General features: G+C 49.4%; 1 protein-coding gene across 3 annotated transcripts; it reads left to right on the top strand.

Moving 5' to 3' along the window:
* The first annotated feature begins 417 nt into the window (after positions 1-417).
* On the top strand, positions 418-22,658 carry ZNF335 (zinc finger protein 335). 3 transcript variants are annotated; one of them, XM_036752277.1, is made up of 28 exons: positions 418-539; positions 1,213-1,667; positions 3,345-3,588; positions 4,084-4,161; positions 4,434-4,730; positions 4,924-5,058; positions 5,168-5,320; positions 6,047-6,287; positions 6,414-6,591; positions 7,002-7,114; positions 7,681-7,699; positions 7,832-7,948; positions 8,100-8,176; positions 8,549-8,709; positions 9,671-9,915; positions 10,081-10,165; positions 10,281-10,375; positions 11,433-11,692; positions 14,142-14,253; positions 18,258-18,680; positions 20,060-20,202; positions 20,303-20,457; positions 20,807-20,910; positions 21,017-21,094; positions 21,502-21,585; positions 21,683-21,748; positions 21,846-21,927; positions 22,055-22,658. In XM_036752277.1, exons 2-28 carry the CDS (start codon positions 1,458-1,460, stop codon positions 22,180-22,182), a joined length of 4,083 nt encoding a protein of 1,360 aa, XP_036608172.1. In that variant the 5' UTR covers positions 418-539; positions 1,213-1,457; the 3' UTR covers positions 22,183-22,658. The 3 variants fall into 3 exon arrangements, with proteins under 3 accessions (XP_036608172.1, XP_036608170.1, XP_036608171.1); XM_036752275.1 differs by having other exon boundaries at positions 6,047-6,302; XM_036752276.1 differs by lacking the exon at positions 418-539 and having other exon boundaries at positions 882-1,667; positions 6,047-6,302.
* The last annotated feature ends 2 nt before the right edge of the window (positions 22,659-22,660 follow it).

The raw sequence follows: 22,660 nt of genomic DNA, 5'->3' as shown, positions 1-22,660 counted from the left end.
CATCTGCAGAATGAGAATGTGGGATTAGAAGGTCTTTAAGGTCCCTTCCAGCAATAAAGTCAAGGTTGACGAGCCCTCCCTTCCTTAGTTGGGCAGATGGAGAGACAGAGGGAGGGAGGGGCCAGGAGATTTGCCCTATCGTGACGTCAGAAGAGGATGGGCTTGCATCGCTCCAATTTAGCCCCTCCCTCCAACCCTGCGTCCCGAGGTAAAGGGACCCAGGTGTTACGTCACACGCTTAACGTAAGCTCGTAATGGATCCCTACGCAGTAGAAGGAAAATAGTCCCCAAGGTCTGAGGGACCTCCGTTGCCCTGGACAATGCGGACGGACATAGACGCATATTCTTCTGGGATCTTTGAGGAGCCCTGAGATTTTGGATGCCGAAAATAGGCCAATTCCCGGCCGCGCCCTTCCGCAGCGACGTGGAAGTAGATCCGGCTTTTTGAAAAGACGATGGGTCCTTCCGCAGCGGGGGGAGGAGGATGGCGGCCGAGTCGATGCCGGAGCGGGAGAGGAACCTGGGAGAGAAAACAACGGGTAAGTACGAGTCAGGGGCAGACCTCCCCAAGTCCCCTGCAAAGCATAGATTATGGGCTTCGCCTGTGACTGGCGACGAGGTCCCGGGCCGGCGGGGCTGCCCGAACAGGGCCCCGGGGTCCCCCGGTCCTTTAGTCGCTTTCGCACTTGCCTGAGCGGAAACCCGGTGCCTCCACAAGATGGCGTCGAGCCCAGAGCGCAGGCAGCGCTTGGGACAGCCCTCAGCTGCCAAGGCCCCGGGATCGCCGCAGTCAACCCCCTCCACTGGGGAAAAGAGGGGGAGGGGGGCACAGAGTGGAGAAGGAACCACTGACCCAGGGGGCCAGTGGGCTGTACCACTGATTCTGGGGCTGGGGGAGAACTGGGGGGCACGGACCACAGCACTAACCCAGGGCTCCAGCTTGACTCACGGCCTGGGGCGGGAGCCAGGAGCATTATGGCCAAGTGGCCAGAGCCACGGTCCCCCTTGGGTGGAATGGTGCCTCTAAAATTGGGAGTCCAGGACTCCTGGGTCTTGTTTTCCCAGGACCCTTCCTTTGCAGTCCCTGAAACGCCCCACCCCAGCTGGTGCCTCAGTTTCCTCTTTAGAGGGCTAGGGGATTGGGCTAGGGGAAGTGGGCCAGCCTATGGGGGAAGTTGGCTCATGGACACCCCCTTGTCTGTTACTCTGCAGAGTGAAGGCCCCAGACCTCGAACTGACCCTGCTGCCGCAGAGCAAACCCCTTCCTGTGCCTTGGGCTTCTTTCCCAGGCCTCTGCCCAGGTGTGCTGTGCCCAGTGGGCAGGAGGCAGGGGCCACCGTGAGGCCCTGGATGCGGGGCCCCCCAGGACCCTCTGCACAGCACCCCAAGAGATACCCCCGGTGAGGCCGACTCTCCCAAGGCTCCGTGCCCGGTGCCTAGGCGAGCCAGGGACATCGATGGAGGAGAATGAGGTGGAAAGCAGCAGCGACGCAGCCCCCCGGCCTGCCCAGGAGGAGCCCTCGGAGAGCGGGCTGGACGTGGGCACCTCCGAGGCCGTGTCAGCCGACAGCAGTGATGCCACTGCTGCTGCCCCAGGGCCCGGCCTCTTGTCAGAGGCGGATGATTCTGTCGTAGGGCAGAGCTCAGACCACGGCACCCGTTCCTTGGTACCAGGATGGGACTTGGGAGGGGGCTGTGAGGACCGGGAAGGGGCAGTGCCCATCTGGGGAGCAGAAACTGCACCAGAGCTCAGTAGGCTCTATGTGGCCCATCTGGGCTGTCCCCCACCAGGACCCTTCTGGGATTAAGAACATGGCCATAGTTCCCAGGTAGAAAGCTGAAGGGAGCAATTGCTCTTCTGTCCTCTACTTCTAAATAATGATCTCCTTCTGATAATCCACTCTTCTTCAATTCAGTTATTTTCTTCCTTTTTTTCCTCATTAAATACTTAATATAAAGAAGATATTTGAAGGGAAGGACTGAAGAAGGGAAGAAAGAATTGCCATCTTATTGTGGTTGCCATGGGGCTTGGACACATGCTTACCTCCTCCCCCACCCCACAGTTATGGCTCTGATCCAAGAAGTAATCTCTTGCTATATTCCATTCATCATTTCAACAAATTTAATAAGTCATTAAGTGCAAAACGCTGCTGGGCACTGGGGAAACTTAGATATGATAGAGCCCTTTTACAGTCTAAGATAAAAAACATAAACACCTTGTTACATGTTAAATTATAATTAAGTGCATTGAAGTTTAAAAAAACTTTCTCCAAAAACTGGGGCGGGAGCGAGGAGCATTATGGCCAAGTGGCCAGAGCCACGGTCCCCCTTGGGTGGGATGGTGCCTCTAAAATTGGGAGTCCAGGACTCCTGGGTCTTATTTTCCCAGGACCCTTCCTTTGCAGTCCCTGAAACGCCCCACCCCAGCTGGTGCCTCAGTTTCCTCTTTGGGCTAGGGGATTGGGCCCGGCCCAATCATACAGTGCTGTATGAAATCTCAGGGTAAAAGTCATTGGGGATCAAGAAAGCCCTGGAAGAGATGGTATTTGAATTAAACTTTAAAGGATGGATAGGAATTCAGTAAGTAAAGAAAGAGAGAGAGAGGCAGTATGGAATAGTATAGTTCTCAAACTGTGCTGTAAGGATTCTTGAAGTTGTTTTTTTGTTTTTAATTATGAACCTTATATTGTTTGTTAATGGTCATTAAAAATAATTTTAGAAGATTTTACTACTCGGGTTCTGCCAAAGTTTTGTTTAAAATGAGGGGTTTTATTGATGGAAAAAGCTGGGAGAACCACTGATACAGTGGCTGGAAAGCCAGCCTTAAAATCAGGAAGACCTAGCTTTAAATCTTGCCTTTGACACAAAGCGGTTATGTGGGCAAGCCACTCAAAGCTTCTGTTCCCCTTGGCATAAATTGCAAATAAGTTCCATATCTGCAGTGAGGAAGGAAGTTTTCCTCTCTGAGATTTGCCTATGCCCATGAAAGCACAAATCTGTCCTAATACAAAGAGAAGGATCCATTACGTTAGAAGGGCCAACCTTGTTTATTCACCCTGATTTGTTCAGCAAGTGGGACATTTCTGCATGTTGGAAACATTGGGAACAGAGGCACACACATAGGAAAGTTCAAGGCTTTTAGGGGATCTAGTGTGTCCGTTGACCCTCTTCTTAACTACCTTAACTGGGAACCCAGTGTGTGGTAACCCTGGGGAAGAGAGCATAACCCGGTGCTGGCCATCCCCACTACTGGTGTTCTTGATAGGTCACCAGCAGATCCTCAAGTCTGGGGTCGAGACTATTGGAAAGGCTATGTCTGAACTTCACTCTAACTTGACCTGCAGGAGGAAGTATCTGAGAGCAGCTCCAGCCGGGATGCCACCCCTCAGGGTTATCTGCCAGACTCATCCTCCATCGGCCCATCGGCATTAGTGTCAAGTGGATCAGCTGGAGCCCCAGTGCTGGTGCACTCCAGTGTTCTTGCTGATGGTGCCATGCTGGTCTCTGACTCTACTGCCTCCTCCTCTGACTTGGGTTCTGCTATTGACAAGATCATTGAGTCAACTATTGGGCCAGACCTTATTCAGAGTAAGCTTGGGGAGTTGATTTTGTGGGTATGGGATTAGTCCATTTCTCTTTTCCCCTCAACTCAACTGACAGGCCCGCAGGCCTCCTAATTCCCAGTGTTTGGCTATCGTGTACATACTAGAGGCAGTGTAACATGGTAGAAACAGTCCTTGCCGGGTACTCAGAAGACCTAGATCTTAGTCCGGCCTTGTTCACTTGCTGTGTGACTTTGGACAAGTCTCTATCCTGCTTGGGATAGTGTGTATGCCGTGGTATATACCCAAGAGCCAGTAAGAGCCATAGGACATGGGCTAGACCAGTCAGAAAAAGCTTCTTGGGGGAGGGGAGACTAGAGCTGGGTGTTGGAGAATGTTTGATGGCAATTGTAAGTGCAGAAGAGGGAGGAAAATAAAGGGATCCGAGGTGCAGAGATAGGTTTGAACCCGCTGGATCTGAGATGAGCCGAGTGTCCCTGAGAACAGAGTGATGGAGTCCTGAGTTTTGGTTCTATTCCAGGCTGCATCGCGGTGACAAGTGCAGAAGATGGTGGCGCCGAAACCACCCAGTACTTGATTCTTCAGGGCCCAGACGATGGTGAGCTCTAGATTGGCAGCTTGCCATTGGGATTAAGGGGAGAGCTGGAGGGAAGGGGAAGGGGAAGAGAATAGTGGAATTGGGAATTCCAGTCCTGGCTTCTCTGCTGACATGGATGTTGCCAAAGTTACGCTCCTTCGGTGGACATCATTTGCCCCATCTTTACAATGAGGGGGCTTGTACTTGACAGCCTCTTCCATCCTGAAGACAGGAGGGAAGTCAGAGCTGCTGTTGAGAACAATGGGGCAGTCCTCACCCTCTCACTTCCGCAGGTGCCCCCATGGTGTCCCCGATGTCCAGCTCTGCTCTGGCCCACAGCTTGGCAGCTATTGAGGCTCTGTCCGATGGCCCCACGTCTACCTCTACTTGCTTGGAGCCAGCTGAGGCTCAGGAGTGCTCCCCACCCACTGAGCCCCCTCTAGGCCCCTCGGAGGAGCCAGACCTGCAGAGCCTAGAGGCCATGATGGAGGTGGTGGTTGTACAGCAGTTCAAGTGCAAAATGTGCCAATACCGCAGCAGCTCTAAGGGCACCCTGCTCAGACACATGCGGGAGAGGCACTTCCGCCCTGGTGCGTGGGAGACAGTAAAGCTGGGGGGGCTGACCAGAAGCCAGCTACAACAGCGTAAAGTGCTATGCTCTAAGTTACTAGTTGGGGGAGCTTGGGTCCCCACAAGCAGGATGGGGAAGGGGACGCAGGGACTCTTAGTAACTCAGTCTGGGGACAAGTTAGACAAGAGGCTTCCTGGCTCGCTTTCCCATAGCTTCTACAACATCAGCATTGAAGAAGGGGCGTTCCAGGAAGTGGGGAGCTTCAGCTAAACCCCAGGAGGAAGAAGGGCCAGAGGAGGAGGAAGACGATGACATTGTCGATGCTGGAGCCATTGATGACCTGGAAGGTGAGCACTGGGAGACTCAGGGGAGGGGGAGAGTGGGAGAAGGTGAGGGCTAGGACTGGTGGGGTGAGGAGTGGCCTTAGCATAACATCCTTTCTTCTCTCTTCGCCAGAGGACAGTGATTACAACCCTGCAGAAGATGAACCCAGGTCCCGGCAGCCACGCCCCCAGCGTCCCATACCCACATCTAGTGCTGAACGGCCCCGAAGGAGGCCTGGGAGGCCTCGAAAGCTGCCCCGCCTAGATCTCCCCACCCCTCCAGAGGGTGAGACTGGAGAAGGGGAACAGGGTCTGGGATGGTTGGGGGCAAAGAGTTGGGGAGGAGGTAACAAGCTGTGGCATATTGAATCCAGACAGCATAATATAGTAGAAGTAATTCTAGACTTGGAAGCTGCCTTTGAATGTCAGTTCTAAAATCCAGTTCTGTGGCTGTAAAAAAGTCTGTTAACCTCTCAAAGACTCAGTTTTCTCATCAATAAAATAGGGGTAATGTGTTTATACTACATATCTCAATGTATTACGGGGAAAATGCTTACAAACCATAAAGCTCTAGAAATTTGAGTTATTTATTATTATACGTATCCCTCAAAACTTGAGTGTACAATGCTTTAGACTTCTCGAAGCATCTTTCCTTCTCTTACCTCATCTGAACCTCAACACCTCTGAAAGTAGGTAGGGCAGGTATCTTTATCTCTATTTTACTGTGATTATGCCGACTTCACAGAATCACAGAATGTGGAGATTTGGAAAGGCCTTTGGAGGTCATCTAGTCTAACCCTGCCAATTTACAAATGGGGAAACTGAGACAGAGAGATGAAGTGACTAGCCCCAGATCTCAGCCAGAGAGCTGGGAGGCTACTGGGACTGGAACCAAGTCTCCTGACTCTTAAGTCCAGCATTCTTTGCCCTGGGCTGCCATATCCCTGACAACACATCTTTAGTTTGTCCAGTGTGTTTGTGGCATGTCTGTGACATGTCAGATCTGTTGCAGGTGTGGAAGCAGAGTCACTGGTCAGCTCTCAGAGTGGACAAAGCCTCCCAGAGTTGCAAGGACCTGAGGCCACCAGCTCCTCAGGCCCAGAGCCCTGTGGGAACAGTGAGGGGCCTGCCGAGCCCAGCGTGAGCCAGTCAGATGCAGAGAACACGGCCCCTAACAGCAGAGATGACTCAGACGCACCGCCCCGACGGCGAGGCCGGCCCTCTCGTCGCTTCCTGGGCAAGAAGTACCGCAAGTACATGGGGCAAAGGTGAGGGGGGAGGATGGCCCTGTGAGTGCAGAAGAGAGCCCTGTGTGGGGCCGGTTTCCCCCCTACACCTAATTTCCCATTACTAAACTGAGCTCCTTCCACCCCCACCAGATACTATTATAAGTCCCCCAAGCCACTGCTGAGACCCTACCTTTGTCGAATTTGTGGCTCCCGCTTCCTATCCCACGAGGACCTTCGTTTTCACGTTAACTCCCACGAGGCTGGAGACCCCCAGCTCTTCAAATGTCTGCAGTGCAGTTACCGCTCCCGCCGCTGGTCCTCTCTCAAGGTGCGCAGGGGAGGGGAGAGCACAGGGCTTGTGTAGAAAGGGGGTTGGTTCTGGAGTCAGACAGCCTAGCTTTGAGGTTCTGTGACCCTGACAAGGCATTTTCCTTCTTGGGGCTGTAGTTTCCTCTGTAAAGTGACAGATTACATGATCCTTCAGGCCTCTTCCAGCTCAGACATTTCTTTTTCAAAGTCCTAATTCTGGCATTCGGTGCTCTAAGGCTCTCCCAATGCTGACATTCTGGGATTCTATGGGGAGCGGGGAGGTGAAGTATTTGGTTACTTTGTATTCAGCAAACTTCCAGGGCCTGGTAGGGAGGGGAATGAGTGACCTTGGCCTCTGACTCCGGATGCCCAGGCCGTTGGTGCAAGGAAGGGTGGCTTCTCAGCCTGTTCCCCTACCTGCCTCTCCAGGAGCACATGTTCAACCATGTGGGCAGCAAACCCTACAAATGTGAGGAGTGCAGCTATACCAGCGTGTACAGGAAGGATGTCATCCGGCACTCAGCTGTGCATAACCGGGACCGGTCAGTGGAAGCCAGTGTGCCTTTAGGGGACTGACAGGGAGGCAGCTGTGCTATCACAGAAATAAAAAGGATGATGATAAGGATAATGCCCAACACAAGACACCTAATACACATTATTTTGATCTTCACGATAGCCTAGTGAGGGAAGTCTCATGCTAGGGTTATTATCACCACTTTATAGATGAAGAACTGAAGATTCAGAAAGGGGTGGCGACTCCCTCGTGGTCCTTAGCTCAGAAATGGCATTGCCATGAGCCCTGGACTTGGGCCAGGAAGCCTGAGCTCTGTGACCTGGGGCCAGTCACTGTAGCCCTCTGGATGTCAGGTGCATCTTTTGGAGAATGGGGATAATGAAACTAATATGACTTGGCCTCAAGAGAAAGCTTTGGAGCCATAAAGTACCACAAATGGTTTAATTGTAGGGTAGGGAGGGTCACTCTCAGGGAAAAGCTCTTAGAATGGAAAGATGCTTGGGGTGAGGTTGAGACTATGGGCACTTGGGACTAGACCACTGGGGGTATGGGTTGGGGGAGTCAGCTGACTCTGTGCACATCTCTCCCCTACAGGAAGAAGAGGCCGGAACCTGTGAGTCTAGAGCCCTGGGCTGGGTTTGGGTTCTGAGCTGGGAGGCATTTGGTCAAGGTCTTTTTATAAGGGGAGCTGAGATATGTCTTATGGGCTGTGCCATCCATCTTTTCTTTCCCTGTTCACCCACAGCCCCCGAAACTGAGCTCCTTCCCCTGCCCTGTGTGCAGCAGGGTCTATCCAATGCAGAAACGGCTCACGCAGCATATGAAGACACATAGCACCGAGAAGCCCCATATGTGTGACAAGGTGGATGGACGGGCCACACAGGAGGGACCGGGAGGAGCAGGCAGGGCTGGGAGTGTAGGTTTGAGAGGAAAGACTCTGAGACCAGTCACAGTGGGGCTGTCTGTGCTTGGCATGAATCCTACTTTTCTTCTCTCTGTCCTATAATTTGCAGTGTGGAAAATCTTTTAAGAAGAGATACACTTTCAAGATGCATTTACTGACACATATCCAAGCCATTGCAAACCGCAGGTACCATCCAAATTCCCTTCAGAAAACCTATACTTATATTGCTACTGTTAATAACTGTGTGACCCTGGGCAAGTCACCTTACTTCTCTCAGCCTTAGTTGGAAAACTGTCAAAAGAGAATAGTAATTCTTATGCTGCCTACTCACTGGGCTCCTGTGAAAAAATCTCTTTGTAAACTATGAAACACTGTGTCAGCCATAGTTATCATAGTAAGTATTCTTACTCTTCCTAGTGAGTCTTGGTCCCATGGGGGACAGAGAGCAGGGAGGTGGGGGGAGGGAGTGTCCTTTGACCCTGTCCTTCAAGGGCCTTGGCTTATGAGCCCTCCAACCCCCTTCCTGGCTTCTCTAGTTACTCATGCACCCAACCCCAGGTTCAAGTGTGAGTTTTGTGAGTTTGTCTGCGAAGACAAGAAGCTTCTACTGAATCATCAGCTCTCCCACGTCAGTGACAAACCTTTCAAGTGCAGCTTCTGCCCCTACCGGACCTTCCGAGAAGATTTCTTGCTTTCTCATGTGGCTGTCAAACACACAGGTCAGCCTGCCATTCCTGACACCTCCTCCAGTGTGCCCTAAGGCTCTGTTACCCTGAACAGGGAGGGCATGCCACCGGGGATGCTGCCATCCCTCCTGCCTTCCCCTCTGCCATCCATCCCCTAGCCTTCCCTTCCTGCCTTTCCCTCAAATTTTATCCAGCCACCCCAAATCCTCAGGTCAATTCCAATAGAGGCAAGTTGCTTTGTGAAGAGAATTCCCTAACCTCAGAAGCACTTACTGCCTAAGAACAAAGACATCCTGGAGAGGCTATTAAAGGAACTTTTGAAATGAGACAGTTTATGAGTGGTAAGAGAAAGTAAACCTAATTCAGCGCATGTATGTCCAGAAGCTACTGTGCTCGGCCCTTTTACAATTCGCAGAGTATTTTTGTACACTCTGCTTCATTCAGTCCTCACAACGACCCTTCAAGAGAGATAGTGGAAGCAGGATCTTACAGAAGGGAAGGGACTTGCTGAAAGTCACCAGCAAATCAGGGGCAGAGCTAGGATGAGAAATCGGGTCATTGAACAACACCCAGCCCTGCCTGTACCACACACATTGTGGAAGGTAGTGGGACCCTTTAGAAGGGGCCAAGCCAGGCCCTTGCTTCCTTGGTGAGCTCACAGCCTGCCTGGAGAGACAAAGAACTACCTTAGTGGAAAGACCGCAGGATCTGGAGGCAAACATCCGGGCCCCAGGCCCTGCTCCAGCAGCTGTATGATCTTGAGCAAATCCTTTTTAGCGCCCTGGCTCACTGTTTCCGCCTCTGCCAAATGAGAGAGTTGGACTGGGTGCCCTCTGCCATCCATTTCAGATTTCACGTTCATGTCCTAAGATTTCTCCCTTTGCTGTAAGTCTTTGTGAAGCTTAATTCACCCTCCCCAGATATAGCATATGAACAGGGAGGGTGTGCCACTGGGTATGCTGCCTGGTGTGCCATCCCTCCTCCCTTCCCACAGGAGCCAAGCCCTTTGCCTGTGAGTTCTGCCACTTCACTACAAGGCACAAGAAGAACCTCCGGCTGCACGTGCGCTGCCGGCATTCGGCCAGCTTTGAGGAGTGGGGCCGGCGCCATCCTGAGGAGCCACCATGCCGCCGCCGCCCTTTCTTTTCAAGGCAGCAGATAGAGGAGCTAAAGCAGCAGCATGGGCAGCACCCTGTGCTTCCTGGGCCTGCCACCCTTGACCCTCCAGGCTCTCCAGAGGTGAGGGGTAGGCAGATGGGTGGGGGGGTTTAGGGCCAGGCCAGGGGTGGGGAGTGGGGTCAGTGAGGACAGGAGCCAGGCTGGACCTGGGCTGGGGGTGATAAGGACAGGTCCCTGGCTGGGAGAGGTAAAGGACAAAACCCAAAGCCATATCCTGTTCCTCAGGCTCCTGAAGAGTCAGCACCTCCTGAGACCTCCCCTCTGCTGTGTCCTGAGGCCCTAGGGGGTGCCACCATCATCTACCAGCAAGGTGAGTCTATAGAGGGGATGTGAGGGGCAGGGAGCAGGGCAACAGTGAGAGTTGGGCTCTCAGATTACCAATTTTCTCCCCTATCCCTTTCCTTACTACCCATCTCCTCCCTCAGGAGCTGAAGAGTCCACAGCGTTGGCCACTCAGACAGCTCTAGACCTACTGCTGAATATGAGTACCCAGCGGGAGCTGGGGGGAGCTGCGCTACAGGTGGGCGTCAAATCCCAGTTCTCCGGAGACCCCACATTTTCCCCAGAATGTCAAGTATTTCCCAAGCTGCCTATATGCTTAGTCTCCCATTGTGAACAGTGGGTGGAGGTGAGAAAAACAGAACATTCTCTCTGCTCCTGCTGAGCTCCAAGTCTAATTGGGGCAGCAAGACCTGGCCTTATTAAACCAAGGGTTCTTAACTCTTGTGTTGGGGATCCCCTTTGGCAGGCTAGTCAAGCCTATGGATTCCTCCTCAGAATAACATTTTAAAATTTACAAATAAAACACATATGATTACAAAGGAAACTAATTATATTAAAATAATTTTCAAACCATTTTTTAAAAAGAAGTCCATGGACCCCAGGTGAAGCATCTTTGCTTAAAACTACTAATAGAGAATAGCAGGGGAAGGTAACACCCAGGCTGTGGACAAAGAAGGCTCCCCAGAGGAGGTGATGCTGAAGAATAACGCTTTCATCTTTATTATCAAGTTCCTTCCTTCAAGCATCCCTATAAGAGAAAGGGTTTGAACACTGAACAGATGAGGAGCCTGAGGCTCAGAAGGGTGAGGTGAGAACCAGGACTGTAATGGAAAGAACACCAGGCCTGGGTTCCAGTTGTGACTGCCAGCATAACGACCTTGGACAAGTTTCTCCCCTCTCTGGGCCTTAAACTTCCCCCTCTGAGCGAGGAGAGGGTTAGATGAGATCATTTCCAGCTCAACATGCACTGGTCCTTGACTCAGGTTCAGGTTGACAGCAGTCAGTGTTAGAACCCAAGGTTCCTAACTCCAGGTCCAGCGCTCACGCTCCTAGCTCTGTGTTCAGCACCCCAGATGGGTGGCACTTGGGTAGAGAGCAGTTGGGAGGGTTCTCTCTCCATGGTGGCAGAAGGGAACAACAACAACACGAGCAGAGGTGGGGCCCGGAAATGAGTCTGGTATGTTCAGGGATGGTGAGGAGCTGGCTGGTTTGGGTGGACGGTCCATGGTGAAGCCCAAGGGTCACAGAGTTGCCTCATTGTTCCCCCTGGTAACAACCCATTATTCCCATGGCAGGTGGCTGTAGTGAAATCAGATGGCATCCAGGCAGAGCTCTCCTCCCCTCCTGGAGAGTCCAGCCCCCCAGGAGCCTCTCCTCAGGTGGTCACCCTGCATGTGGCTGAGCCTGGGGGTAGCTTTGCTGGGGAGGGACCAATGGGAGTGTCTGACCTGCAGCAGATCACCCTAGCCCCAGTACCATACAGTGGAACTAGCTACAGCGTCATTGCAGCTCCTTCTATGGAAGAGGGGACCTCTGCCCCGGGGACCCCATACAGGTGAGTCCTACTGCCCACCCTAGCTGGGTTCACAGTGGAATGACCCCACCATCCACTACCATCCAGGAATTCCTTGTCCAAAGAGCACCTGGATCCCAGCCTATCTTCTCCTGTCTTCTCTTCCCCAGTGGTGCTTATTCCCCACCCTGCTCTCTAACACACCCACCATTGGTTTAGATACATATCTCTCTTTCTATAATAGGAGGGAAGTTCTTTGGCTACACCAAAGAACAGAATCTCAGAGTTGGCAAGGATTTTAAAAAACATCTAGTCTAATTGATGCCTAAACAGGAATATCCACACCCCAGCCCAGCCCCAAGCCCTGTCATCCATGTCATCACTGACAAGGCTCCATCATGCTTCTGGTCCAAGAAGTCCAGTGACGGGGCAATCTCTGACCTCCCTAGGGTGGTCCATTCTACTTTTGTAAAGTTAGGAACTTTTCTTTATATCAAGCCAAAAATCCACCTCATGGTCTCTGGGGTCAAGCAGAACAAGACTGTATGGTGGCCCTTCATATACTAGAAGGGAGCTGTCCTGTCCCCCTTAGGTCTTCTCTTGACTCATCATACCTAGTCCTTCTGAGCCATGGCCTCTCTTCCTGCACGCTCTTGGCCATGCTCTCTTTTATCAGTGTACTTGCTAAAATGTGTAGTGCTTAGAGCTGGACACAGTCCTTCCCTTAATGCAGCCCTAGATCGCATCAGCTTTTTGGAAAGCCATGTTGCACTACTGATTCATGGAGACTGAGTCCATTTGAGCACCCTGATTTCTTCATAGGGGCTGTTGTTCAAGGCTCAGCTTGTATGCCAGCTCTTGTGGGAAGACTTTCCTAATTACCTTACTGTTAGTAGTGTTCTTTTCCTCCTCAAATCAAGGAAAACATGAGTTCTTAGGAGACAGAAAATGTTTTTTGTTTCTTTTGTATTAGCCCCTAGCCCAGTGCTTTGCACATAGGAGGCTCTTGAGGATTGTCTAGCTCTGCCACTCCCCCAGTCACACTAAGCTCAGTTGCTTTACTTTCTTGGCCCAGATTAAAGCACTAAAATACCATCCATTTGATGGTTTTTGTTCGCTCTTCTTAATCCATAATCCACAGCTCCTACCCACTCTCCCCCACCTTCCACACTCTGAAATTGAGTTAGACACTGACTATGGCTTCCAATTTGGTCTCTAGAAGAGTCAAGATCTCTGTTATTTGGGTCCCATGCCCACCCTCTTTGGCTTTTTTGCATTGAGACAGGTAATGTGGCAACCAGAAAAGATAATTCAGGTGTACAGGGCAGGGGAGTGCTTATTGTCCCATCATCCTCCAGCCTGGCCAGACCTCATCTGGAGGACTGTGCTTTATTTGTGAAACTACACTGACAAGCAAAGGAGAGTGACCAGGAAGGGGAGGAGGTAACAAGAAATTATGTCATTCAAGGATCAGTTGAAGGAAATGGAAATGTTTAGCCTGGAGGTGAGAAAACTTCAGGAGAGATTTAGCTGTCTTCAAGTGTCTGAAAGACTGTCATGGTGAAGAGGAAGCAGGGTCATTCTGCTTGGCCTTAGGGGATAAAACTTAGACCAGTGGGTGGACATTGCAGAGAAGTCAATTTTGGCTGAGTATAAGGAATGAAACTTCCTTATAGAACTACATCACTGGAAATGATTGGTCAAAGGACAAACAACCACTTGTCTGGATTATAGGTGGAATCTCCATCAAGCAGAGATTGTATGTGATGACCTCTCAGGTCCCTTCTTTAAGGCCAAAGGTTATCAGAATCTGTCTCTGACTGTCCCTGGAGGGGTCATCTGCCCCAGTTCAGCTCATGTCTCCCAGGTTGTGTTCTAGGAATCTTGTCATCTCTCCAACCTTTCTGGCCTTGCACATAGAGTTTTTTAATGAGGAAGTGTTCTCAGTGCCTATCATTTATTTGTAACTGCTGCATCCCAGATTCACTCCTATCCTATTTCTGTCTCTTATGTAAGATTTCGAAAACTCCCCTACTTTGGCCTTACCTAGCTAAGGCCAGCCAGGTGCTGCTTACCTTGCCTCCTGACTTGGTTGTCCATGGATCTAAATTCAGAAATTAGGATTATACATCTGAGTGGTAACGGCAGTGCGTTGCCCGTTATGGACAACCCTGGATTTATACTGTAGCAGTAATCTCTGACAGCTTTTAGACATAGGGCATATCATGGAATTAAACTATTACAACTGGAAGGAACTTTGGAGATTGTGTTTAATTCACCCTCATTTTACTTGAAACTTAAAATGAGGAGGTGGCTTGCTCTAGTACAACCAATGAGAAAGTGGCAGCCTTGACTAGAGCCCAGGTCTCTTGCGCCCTAGTCCCACGCTCTTTCTCCCATATTATGAACAATGTACCCACAAAACCCTGTTACCTCCCTCAAAATCCTGTGACCCCTTCTCAGCCCTCCCCTTATTTCCCTGTACCCATAGCCAGGAGCCCCCAGGGGAGGCTGCGCAGGCTGTGGTGGTGAGTGACGCCTTGAAGGAGCCTAGCACCCACTATATCATGGCGGCAGATGGGACCCAGCTACATCACATTGAGGTAAGGCGCTCTCTAGCCTCCCCCTAGTCCCAAAAGTATACTCTTGTCTGACTGCTTCACAAAGCACTCTATCTCCCCATAACCTTCAACCTACTTACTGCCCACCCTCAAGATACCTGCCCCAAAGAGGACCTATCTACCTACTAGAATTGTTGTCAGGATCAGGTGAAGTGATGGGTATTAAAACTCTTTGTAAACTTATAAATATTAACTAAGGAGGAGGGAGGAGAAGGAGAAAGGTGATTTTCCCTCCTGCACCTTCTTAGAACATATGTCTCTCCTCTTCTACCCTTCCCTTTCTGTCCTCTTCACTCTCACCTTGACAAGATGGAAGAATCTCAGGTTTGGGAAGGGCTTCTTCAGTAGCTTCTTATCCAGCCTAGACCTGAACAAGAAAACACAACATAGCTAACAAGTAGTCAGTGTGCCTTTACTTGAAGACTTTCACTAAGGGTGAGCCCATTGCCTCAAGACAGCTCATTTTCATTTTGGACAGCTGATTGTTAGGAAATGTTAACATCCAGCCCAAATCTGCCCCTTAGCAGCGTCCACCCATTGTTTTGAAGTCTGTTCTCTGGAGTCAAACAGACTAAGTCAGATATTTCTTCTGCATTTCAGCCCTTTAGATCTTTGATGACAGCTGTCACATCCCACCTAAGTCTTATTTGCTTCAGGCTGAGCATCCCCATTTCCTTCAGTCAGTGTTCTCATGACATAATCTCAGGGCCTTTGCCATTTTGATTGTCCAGTTTATTAATGTCCTCCTCCCCTAATGTGGCCTCCAGACCTGAACACAGCATTCCAGCTGTGGTTTGACCAGGGCAGAACATAATGACACTATACTATCACCTACTTATTCCTGGACACTAGACCTCTCAATGCAAAATAAGATCAAATTAGCCTTTCTTGGTCACCATAGGATACTGTCAATTCTCACTGAGCCCCCAAATCTTTTCCAGATGAATTCCTGTCTAAGCATGTCTCCCCAATCTTGTACTTGTCAAGTTGATTTTTGGACCTAAGTGTAACACTTGAAATTTAATAGGGATAAATGAAACCTCATTAGATTTAGCCCCATGTTCTAGCCCAGTGGCATCAAACTCGGATAGAAACAGGGTTAACAAAACCACATATGTTCTATTGTATTTTTATTTATCTTGTTAAATATTTCCTAATTACATTTTAATCTGGTTCAGGCTGCTGGCCACAGGCTGTATGTTCAACACCTCTGTTCTAACCTGTCAAGATCTTTTTGGATCCTGACTGTCATGAAAAGTGTCAATCATTTCCTCCTGCTTTGTATCACCTGAAAATTTTATACATATACCATCTTTGCTTTTATCTGAGTCATTGACAAAAATTTTAACCAGCAAAGAAGTGGGTACAGATTCCCAGGCCAGTTCCCTAGAGACTTTTCTTCCAAGTTTATTTGTTTCTAGGGACAAACAGCTTTTTATATATCTCAGTAGCAACTCACTGTTTATATAGAACCATATAACAATTGATAGTAATAATGACACTCCTGAGTCATTAAGAAAATACCAAAATAGGTTCAGGCTATTCTGTTTAAGACTGTCCAAGTTTACATCAAGCCATGGATCACTATTCTTTGGGTCCAGCTATTCAGCCATTTATAAATCCATCTAGCTAGGCCAGATTGGACCATCTTTCCTACAAGAAGAGCATGAAAGCTAAAGTCGAAGTAAATTATAACTGCAGCATTCCCCTGATCCACCGGTCTAGCCCAGTCAAAAAGCGAAATAAGGTTAGCCTGACATGACCTTTACCAGATGCTCTCTAACCATTTTTACCCATAAACATTCTAGAGTTTTACCAAACACCAGAATCAAGCTCATTGAGCTTGAGTTTTCAGATTCTTCCCTTCCCATTTTGGAAAATTGGACACTTGCCTTTCTCTAGTCCTGTTTTTCATGATCTTTCAGAAATTACTGACAGCGATTCAGCAATGATATCTGACATTGCGTTCAGTGCTTCAGGCCACCTGAGCCTGGCCCGTATTCATCAGAGACAGACAGGTGCTCTCTTCTCCACTTATTTACCCTTGGTTTCACATCCCCGTTGGCCATTTTTGTTCTTGCCTTTCTAATCCAAAGGTCAGAGAAAAACAGAAGCAAAGTAAGAATCGAGTAATGATGCTTTCTCCCCACAAAGGGGACAGGGCACTGGACGTGGAGTCAGGAAGACCTGAGTTCATGTCTTACCTCAGACATTACTAGCTAGCTACGTGACTTTGGGCTTAACCTCTCAGCCTCAGTTTTCTCACTTGTAAAATATAGGGGTTGGACTTGATGGCCTCCATGGTCTCTTATGGTTCTAAATCTGTGATCCTCTGACCTATTATCATCCCATAAACCCCAAGCCCATCCCTAGCCGTTTTTGATTCTATTCTTTTCCTCAATAAAACACTTTTTATCCTTAGTTTTTGCTCCCAATCTTCACTGATTTTGAACTTTTTAACTCTCTACATTAAATTCTTTTAGGGCCAACCCACACTTTTATATTTGTCCTCTACCTTCTGTACATGTCTTTTGAAAATTAAATTGGCTGATGGACTCCCTGTATGTACATACTGGTCTCTTTAGACAACTCCTCCTTTTCTTTCTTGTTGGAATGCTCCTCTTTGGATCTTCAGAAATTCATTCTTAAAAGCTTATCTTCCCTTTTATGTTTGCCTCCCCTGTAGAATTATAGTCCTTGGGTTCCTGTCTATCCTCTGAATCTTCTGAAATTAGCTTTCCTGTAATCTAAGGTATATGTCATACCGGGCCCAGCTTTCTTCTCCTGTGTCACAAATTCTAAGATGAAAAAATCCCTTTCCCCAATGTTCCTATCATTTCTATTCCAGCAGTTCTTCCTTGTTGGTATGAATCAAATTAGGAATAGAATTTACTATCATTGGTTCTTCTACCTTTTGAAGGATGAAATTATGAAGACAAGTCCAGAAATCATTAACTGTTCTGATTGTTCAGAGAGAGAGATCCAGAAGATATCCAAAGTCTCCTATCACTGCTTTTCCAGGCTTGTGATATTTCCCAAAGTCATCTGTTACCTGTATTGTCTTGTTTCTGAGTCTGGTGATCTTTACCCAAATGCTCTCTACTGTGTTTCTCCATTCTGGTTCTTGGACTTCCACACAGGAAGATACCTTAATATATATATATATAATGCCATTTATTGGTTTCTTCTGATTCAGATATTTCCAGAGTTATATTCCACTAGAGGTTCCTCCTACCAGTTTCAGGTCAAATTTGCCTTCTTGCATTAGGATTTCTTGTTCATGTTACTTTTACTTTGTATTTACATTTATAGACACAGGAAGTCAAGATTTTTATTGCTTATTCTGTTTGCTGTGAATTTGGGGTACTAATACTTCCTACATTATAGTTTCTCTGTATGTTAACTAGATTGATGGGTATAAACAGTCTCTCCCTCCCCTACCCCCTTCCTTTTCAATTTAAATTTAGATTTGCAAGATTCACAACAAATCCATTCTTACTAGCCCTTGTTACATGCATTCCATTCCTGTCCAGGAGCCTGTCATTCCTATGTTTTAACCATAGCCCTGAAACCACACTGTTGTCAGAATTTTTTTTCTTCCTCTTCTCAGTTCCCCTTCCTTGGCTTCTTTCACTGTCTTCTCTCTTCTTCCTTTTCCCCACCCATCCCTCCTTTTCCCCATGATACTCTCTTCCCCTCTCTCTTCCTCCAGCTTGTACCTCCTTTTCTCCCCCAGATCTCTTATACCCCCTTGCCTCCCAAGCTTTCTCTTCTCCATCTCAGTCTTGTTTCTGTCTTTCCCTTTTCTCTCATTCTCCCAAAATGAGCATGACTTTTTTGTCCCTTTTTGGTCTCCCCCTTTCTCATTCTAATCCAGCCCAGTCTCTCTGTCCCTTGATTGCCTTTGTTCTCTCCTTCTCCTTTTGCAGGTCAGACACATCTCTGTTCCATAGCTCCCCTCACTGTCTCCTTTTTTTTCCCCACAGCTGAGTACAGATGGAGGTGTTTCCTTCTCAGGCCCAGGGGCTTCCGATACTCCAGACCCTGGGACTAAGTGGCCCATATTGCAGTGTGGAGGACAGCCAATGGGCAGAGATGGCCCCCCTGCACCTCCCTCCCCAGCAAGAGCCCTCAGGGCTGGGGTTACTCCAGCTGAGGGCCGAGGGCCGCCTGCCTCGACTTCCCCACCTCTGCCAGCCACAAAAGCCTTGGGCCTGGTGGTTCCTTCGCCACCCCCGTCTTCCTCAACAGCAGCAGCCACCACCGCCAAGAAGTTTTCCTGTAAGATCTGTTCAGAGGCCTTCCCAGGTAGGGCCGAAATGGAGAGCCACAAACGAGCCCACACCGGGCCCAGCACCTTCAAGTGTCCTGACTGCCCATTCGTTGCTCACCTGTGGCCTGAGGTTCGGGTAGGTAACAGAACTGAGGTGGGAGGCCCTGGGCACACTTACATTCTCACCGTAGGCACAAAGGCAATACTATCCCATGTGCCTTCGACTCTCAATCATGTGTAGTTCTGTTATGATTATATAATCCCTTGTGTTTGTATGGTATTTTTCGCAATCTGAATCCTTCTAACAGTGCCCTGAGGTCACCAAGCCAGATCACCAATAGCCCTTTTCGATGGCTGAGAAAAATGGCCCCGAGAAGGGGATTGCCTTGGCACAGTCACATGGGGGTAGAGCAGGAAAGAGAACTCAAGTCTTCTGACTTGGAACCCATGGTTCTTTTGGTTAGATCCAGTGGTGGGATTCAGCTGGCTCACACCGGTTCAGCAGAACCAGTACCTAATTTTAGGTTGAGTTCAGTGAACTGGTTGTTATTGGGGGTGGGGCCTGCACCCACGTCAGCAGTGGTGGCGCCTCAGCTCAGTTCCGTGGAGAACTGGTTGTTAATTTATTTGAATCCCACCACTGGTTAGATTCCCCAGGTCATGATCGGTCATAGTTTATGCCTAGTATATGTGATATTTTGACAGTGAATTTACCTTCCTAAGCCTTATGTTTGGTTGAGTTGAACATTAAAATGAGCTTTCTTTCCCTGGGTCTTATGTCAGCAAGGCAACAGAGGCAGGTGACTTTTGGGTTGCATTGCAAGCTTGTGATGATTTAATTCACAAAACCAAGTTAGAATGCAATATGGCATAGTGGAAACAGCATGGAATTTGGAGGCAGAGGACGTGGAATTAAATCCCAGCTCCTGCTACATGCATGCTTGCTATGTGGCTCCTACCCCTGCTTATATGCAAGTCACTTAGGTTCTCTGGACTTCAGTTTGCTCATCTATAAAACGAGATCCTATCATCTCCAGTAATAGCTGTGTCGTTGCTTACGAGACACTTCTAACTGTTTGGTGAGATTGGAAGTATATCATCCTCATTTGACAGCTAAAGAAACTGGAATCCAAAGCATGAAATGATATTCCCAGTGTAGCATAATTAGTTAGTAGAAGCCAGGGACAGAACCCAAGCCTCCTGGTCCTCCCTGCCGTAGGATCATGGATTTAATTAGAAGGAACCTTGAAAACCATCTCATCCAACATTCCTTCCCCCCACTTTTACAGACCAGGAAACTGAGGCATAGGGAGGGTGGTTTGTCTACGTTCATAATCTCAGGTTCTGTTTGAACCTGGACTTTCCTCTTAGCAACCGTACCATGCTGCTTTTCTAAGGTTGTTCTCCAGCTGCCTTCACATCAATGGGCAGGTTTATGGGCCGTTTCCTAGGGAAAAGAGGGTGGTGTAAAAGTTAGTTTCTGTGATGCTCACTGTCTCCTTGGGTACCTGCCAGGCCCACATGGTCCAGCATTCAAGCCTTCGGCCCCACCAGTGCAGCCAATGCAGTTTTGCCTCCAAGAATAAGAAGGACCTTCGGCGGCACACCCTCACCCACACCAATGAGAAGCCTTTCTCCTGTCACCTTTGTGGGCAACGGTGAGACCTAGAAGAGGTTGGGGAGGGAAGGACAGTAGGAGAATATGCCTGGGGACAGGGGGCTGGGGCTGTCTGACCCTTCTCCCCTTTTGCCCACCAGCTTCAACCGAAATGGCCACCTCAAATTCCACATACAGCGGTTACACAGCCCAGATGGAAGGAAGCCGGGCCCCCCAGTGCCCAGGGCCCCTCCCCGTGCCTCCACCCAGACCATCATCCTCAATAGTGATGATGAAACACTGGCTACACTGCATAGTGAGCTCCCTTTCCCTTCCCTCCCCCTTCCACTTCGGAACAGGGACACTCCAAGGCACTGACTGGGTTCAGGGGAGCATAATTGGGCATTCTCTTGGGTAAGGGCACTTCCTTAGGGAAAACAAGACAGTGCATTTTCTATGGCTTAAGCAAGGCTGTCTCACTACTATGTTGTACCCCAGAGCCAGCCAAGGAACTTTAAGTATGAGAGTAGACCAGGCTTGGGGAGCTGGGGGTATAACACCAGGTCAGGTCTTTAGACTTCCCCAAGTCTGCAGCCTACTGACCTACCCCATCCTATCTCCCCTTCCCTATTCTTCCTTTCCCCTTCTCTCCCTTCCCTCCCCAGCTGCCCTACAGTCCAGTCATGGAGTGCTGGGCCCTGATCGGCTCCAGCAAGCCTTGGGTCAGGAACACATCATTGTGGCCCAGGAACAAACAGTATCCAATCAGGTGAGACTAAGGGGAGCTCTGGGATTTGTAGGCAGGGTAAGGGAGATGGGATCAACAGAGATTAGGCTGGGACTGGTTACTACAGGAGCTGGGTTTGTTCTGGTAGGAGGAAGCCACTTATATCCAGGAGATCACTACTGCAGATGGACAGATGGTACAGCACCTGGTAACCTCAGATAACCAGGTAAGCTTTTCCATTGTTCCTCTGTCTCCATCCTCCCCAACCCTTGTTCATTAGAGCTTAGGATTTGGGGTTGGAAGCAATTGTAAAGATTAGTGTAACCCTCATTTTACAGCTGAGGAAGCTGATGCCCAGAGAAGTCAAATGTCTTGCTCCAGATAGCTCAGTCCCCACCTTGTCTGATGTCCTGGCTTACTTCTTCACTCCCCTTAGATCTCAAAGCCCTATCTTGGGTCCCTTTGCACAGTCAGCCCCAGAACATGGCACCTTTTCTAGGATGTGTGTATTTTTTCCCCTGGGAGGACAGGGGCTGCCAGGATCCTGCCTAAGACTGGACTCAGCATAGTTCCCCATTGAAAGTATACCAGGAAATTGGTTCCCCATGATCTCTTTCCTTTCCACTTTCTCAGGTGCAATACATCATTTCTCAGGATGGGGTACAGCATCTCCTCCCCCAAGAGTATGTGGTAGTTCCTGAGGGGCATCACATTCAGGTGAGGAAAGGCAGATGGAAGAAGGGCTCCATGGTGGTGGTGGGAAGGGCTAAGCAAACTTCCTCCCCACTGTGGTGACTTATCTTCCTGCTACCAGGTGCAAGAGGGACAGATCACTCATATACAGTATGAGCAGGGGACTCCTTTCCTGCAGGAATCCCAGGTACTACAATAGAGAATTGTAGGAGGGATGGGGCCAGAGGGGAAAGGTAACATTATGCCTTTGGGAAACTCAGTCCCCTCTCTTACTTTGTCCCCAGATTCAGTATGTCCCTGTGTCTCCAGGACAACAGATTGTCACTCAAGCTCAGCTAGAGGCTGCTGCCCACTCGGCTGTCACAGGTACAGGACTGGGGATAATGGGGGTGGAGGAAGAATGAAGGGGACCTTAGGATTAGTCGATTCAACTAAAGAAAGGAACGGACCTGGACCTCAACTTCCTGAGACTAACTCCTTGCTCCCCTGCTAGCTGTGGCTGATGCTGCCATGGCCCAGGCTCAGGGCCTCTTCAGCACGGAAGAGGCAATGCCAGAGCATATCCAGCAGCTGCAGCATCAAGGCATCGAGTATGATGTTATCACACTGACTGATGACTGAAGGGACACAATGAGAGCATGGAGAAGCAAAGATGCCATGAGGCAGTCCTCCCAGAGGGTCTCACAGAGTCCTCCTTGCCAACTGTGGGAACCAGGCAAGTGTCCCTGACTTCCTAATGAACTTGGGCCTGCCTGGGTGCTAGGGCTAACAGGGCACCGGTGTGGTAAGGTGCTGCTGACCCCCTGGCCCTGGAGAAAGCGGGGCACCAGGGCCTGCGGGCAGGCTTCTGAGAGAGAAATCTATTTTTGTTTGGATAGATCAGCTGGTATGTCTGTCTGAATAAAGAAAAGGGATTGAGTCCAGCCCTGGCCAGTTTTGCTGGAATGGGGTCGTTCTCTTTCCTGCTTTCTCTTTACTGTGTGGTGGTGGTGGTGGGAAAAGATCCTGGTGGTCAGCCACCTACTACCGTTAACAGAATGTCAGCCCTCTGCTGTTGCCAGAGCAGCAGCTCTGGACCTTTCCTGCTGGTGGCGCTCAA

This window comes from Trichosurus vulpecula, chromosome 3, assembly GCF_011100635.1.
Source record: "Trichosurus vulpecula isolate mTriVul1 chromosome 3, mTriVul1.pri, whole genome shotgun sequence".
In the NCBI taxonomy this organism is placed as follows: Eukaryota; Metazoa; Chordata; class Mammalia; order Diprotodontia; family Phalangeridae; genus Trichosurus; species Trichosurus vulpecula.
This window is presented reverse-complemented; position numbering and strand designations above follow the sequence as displayed.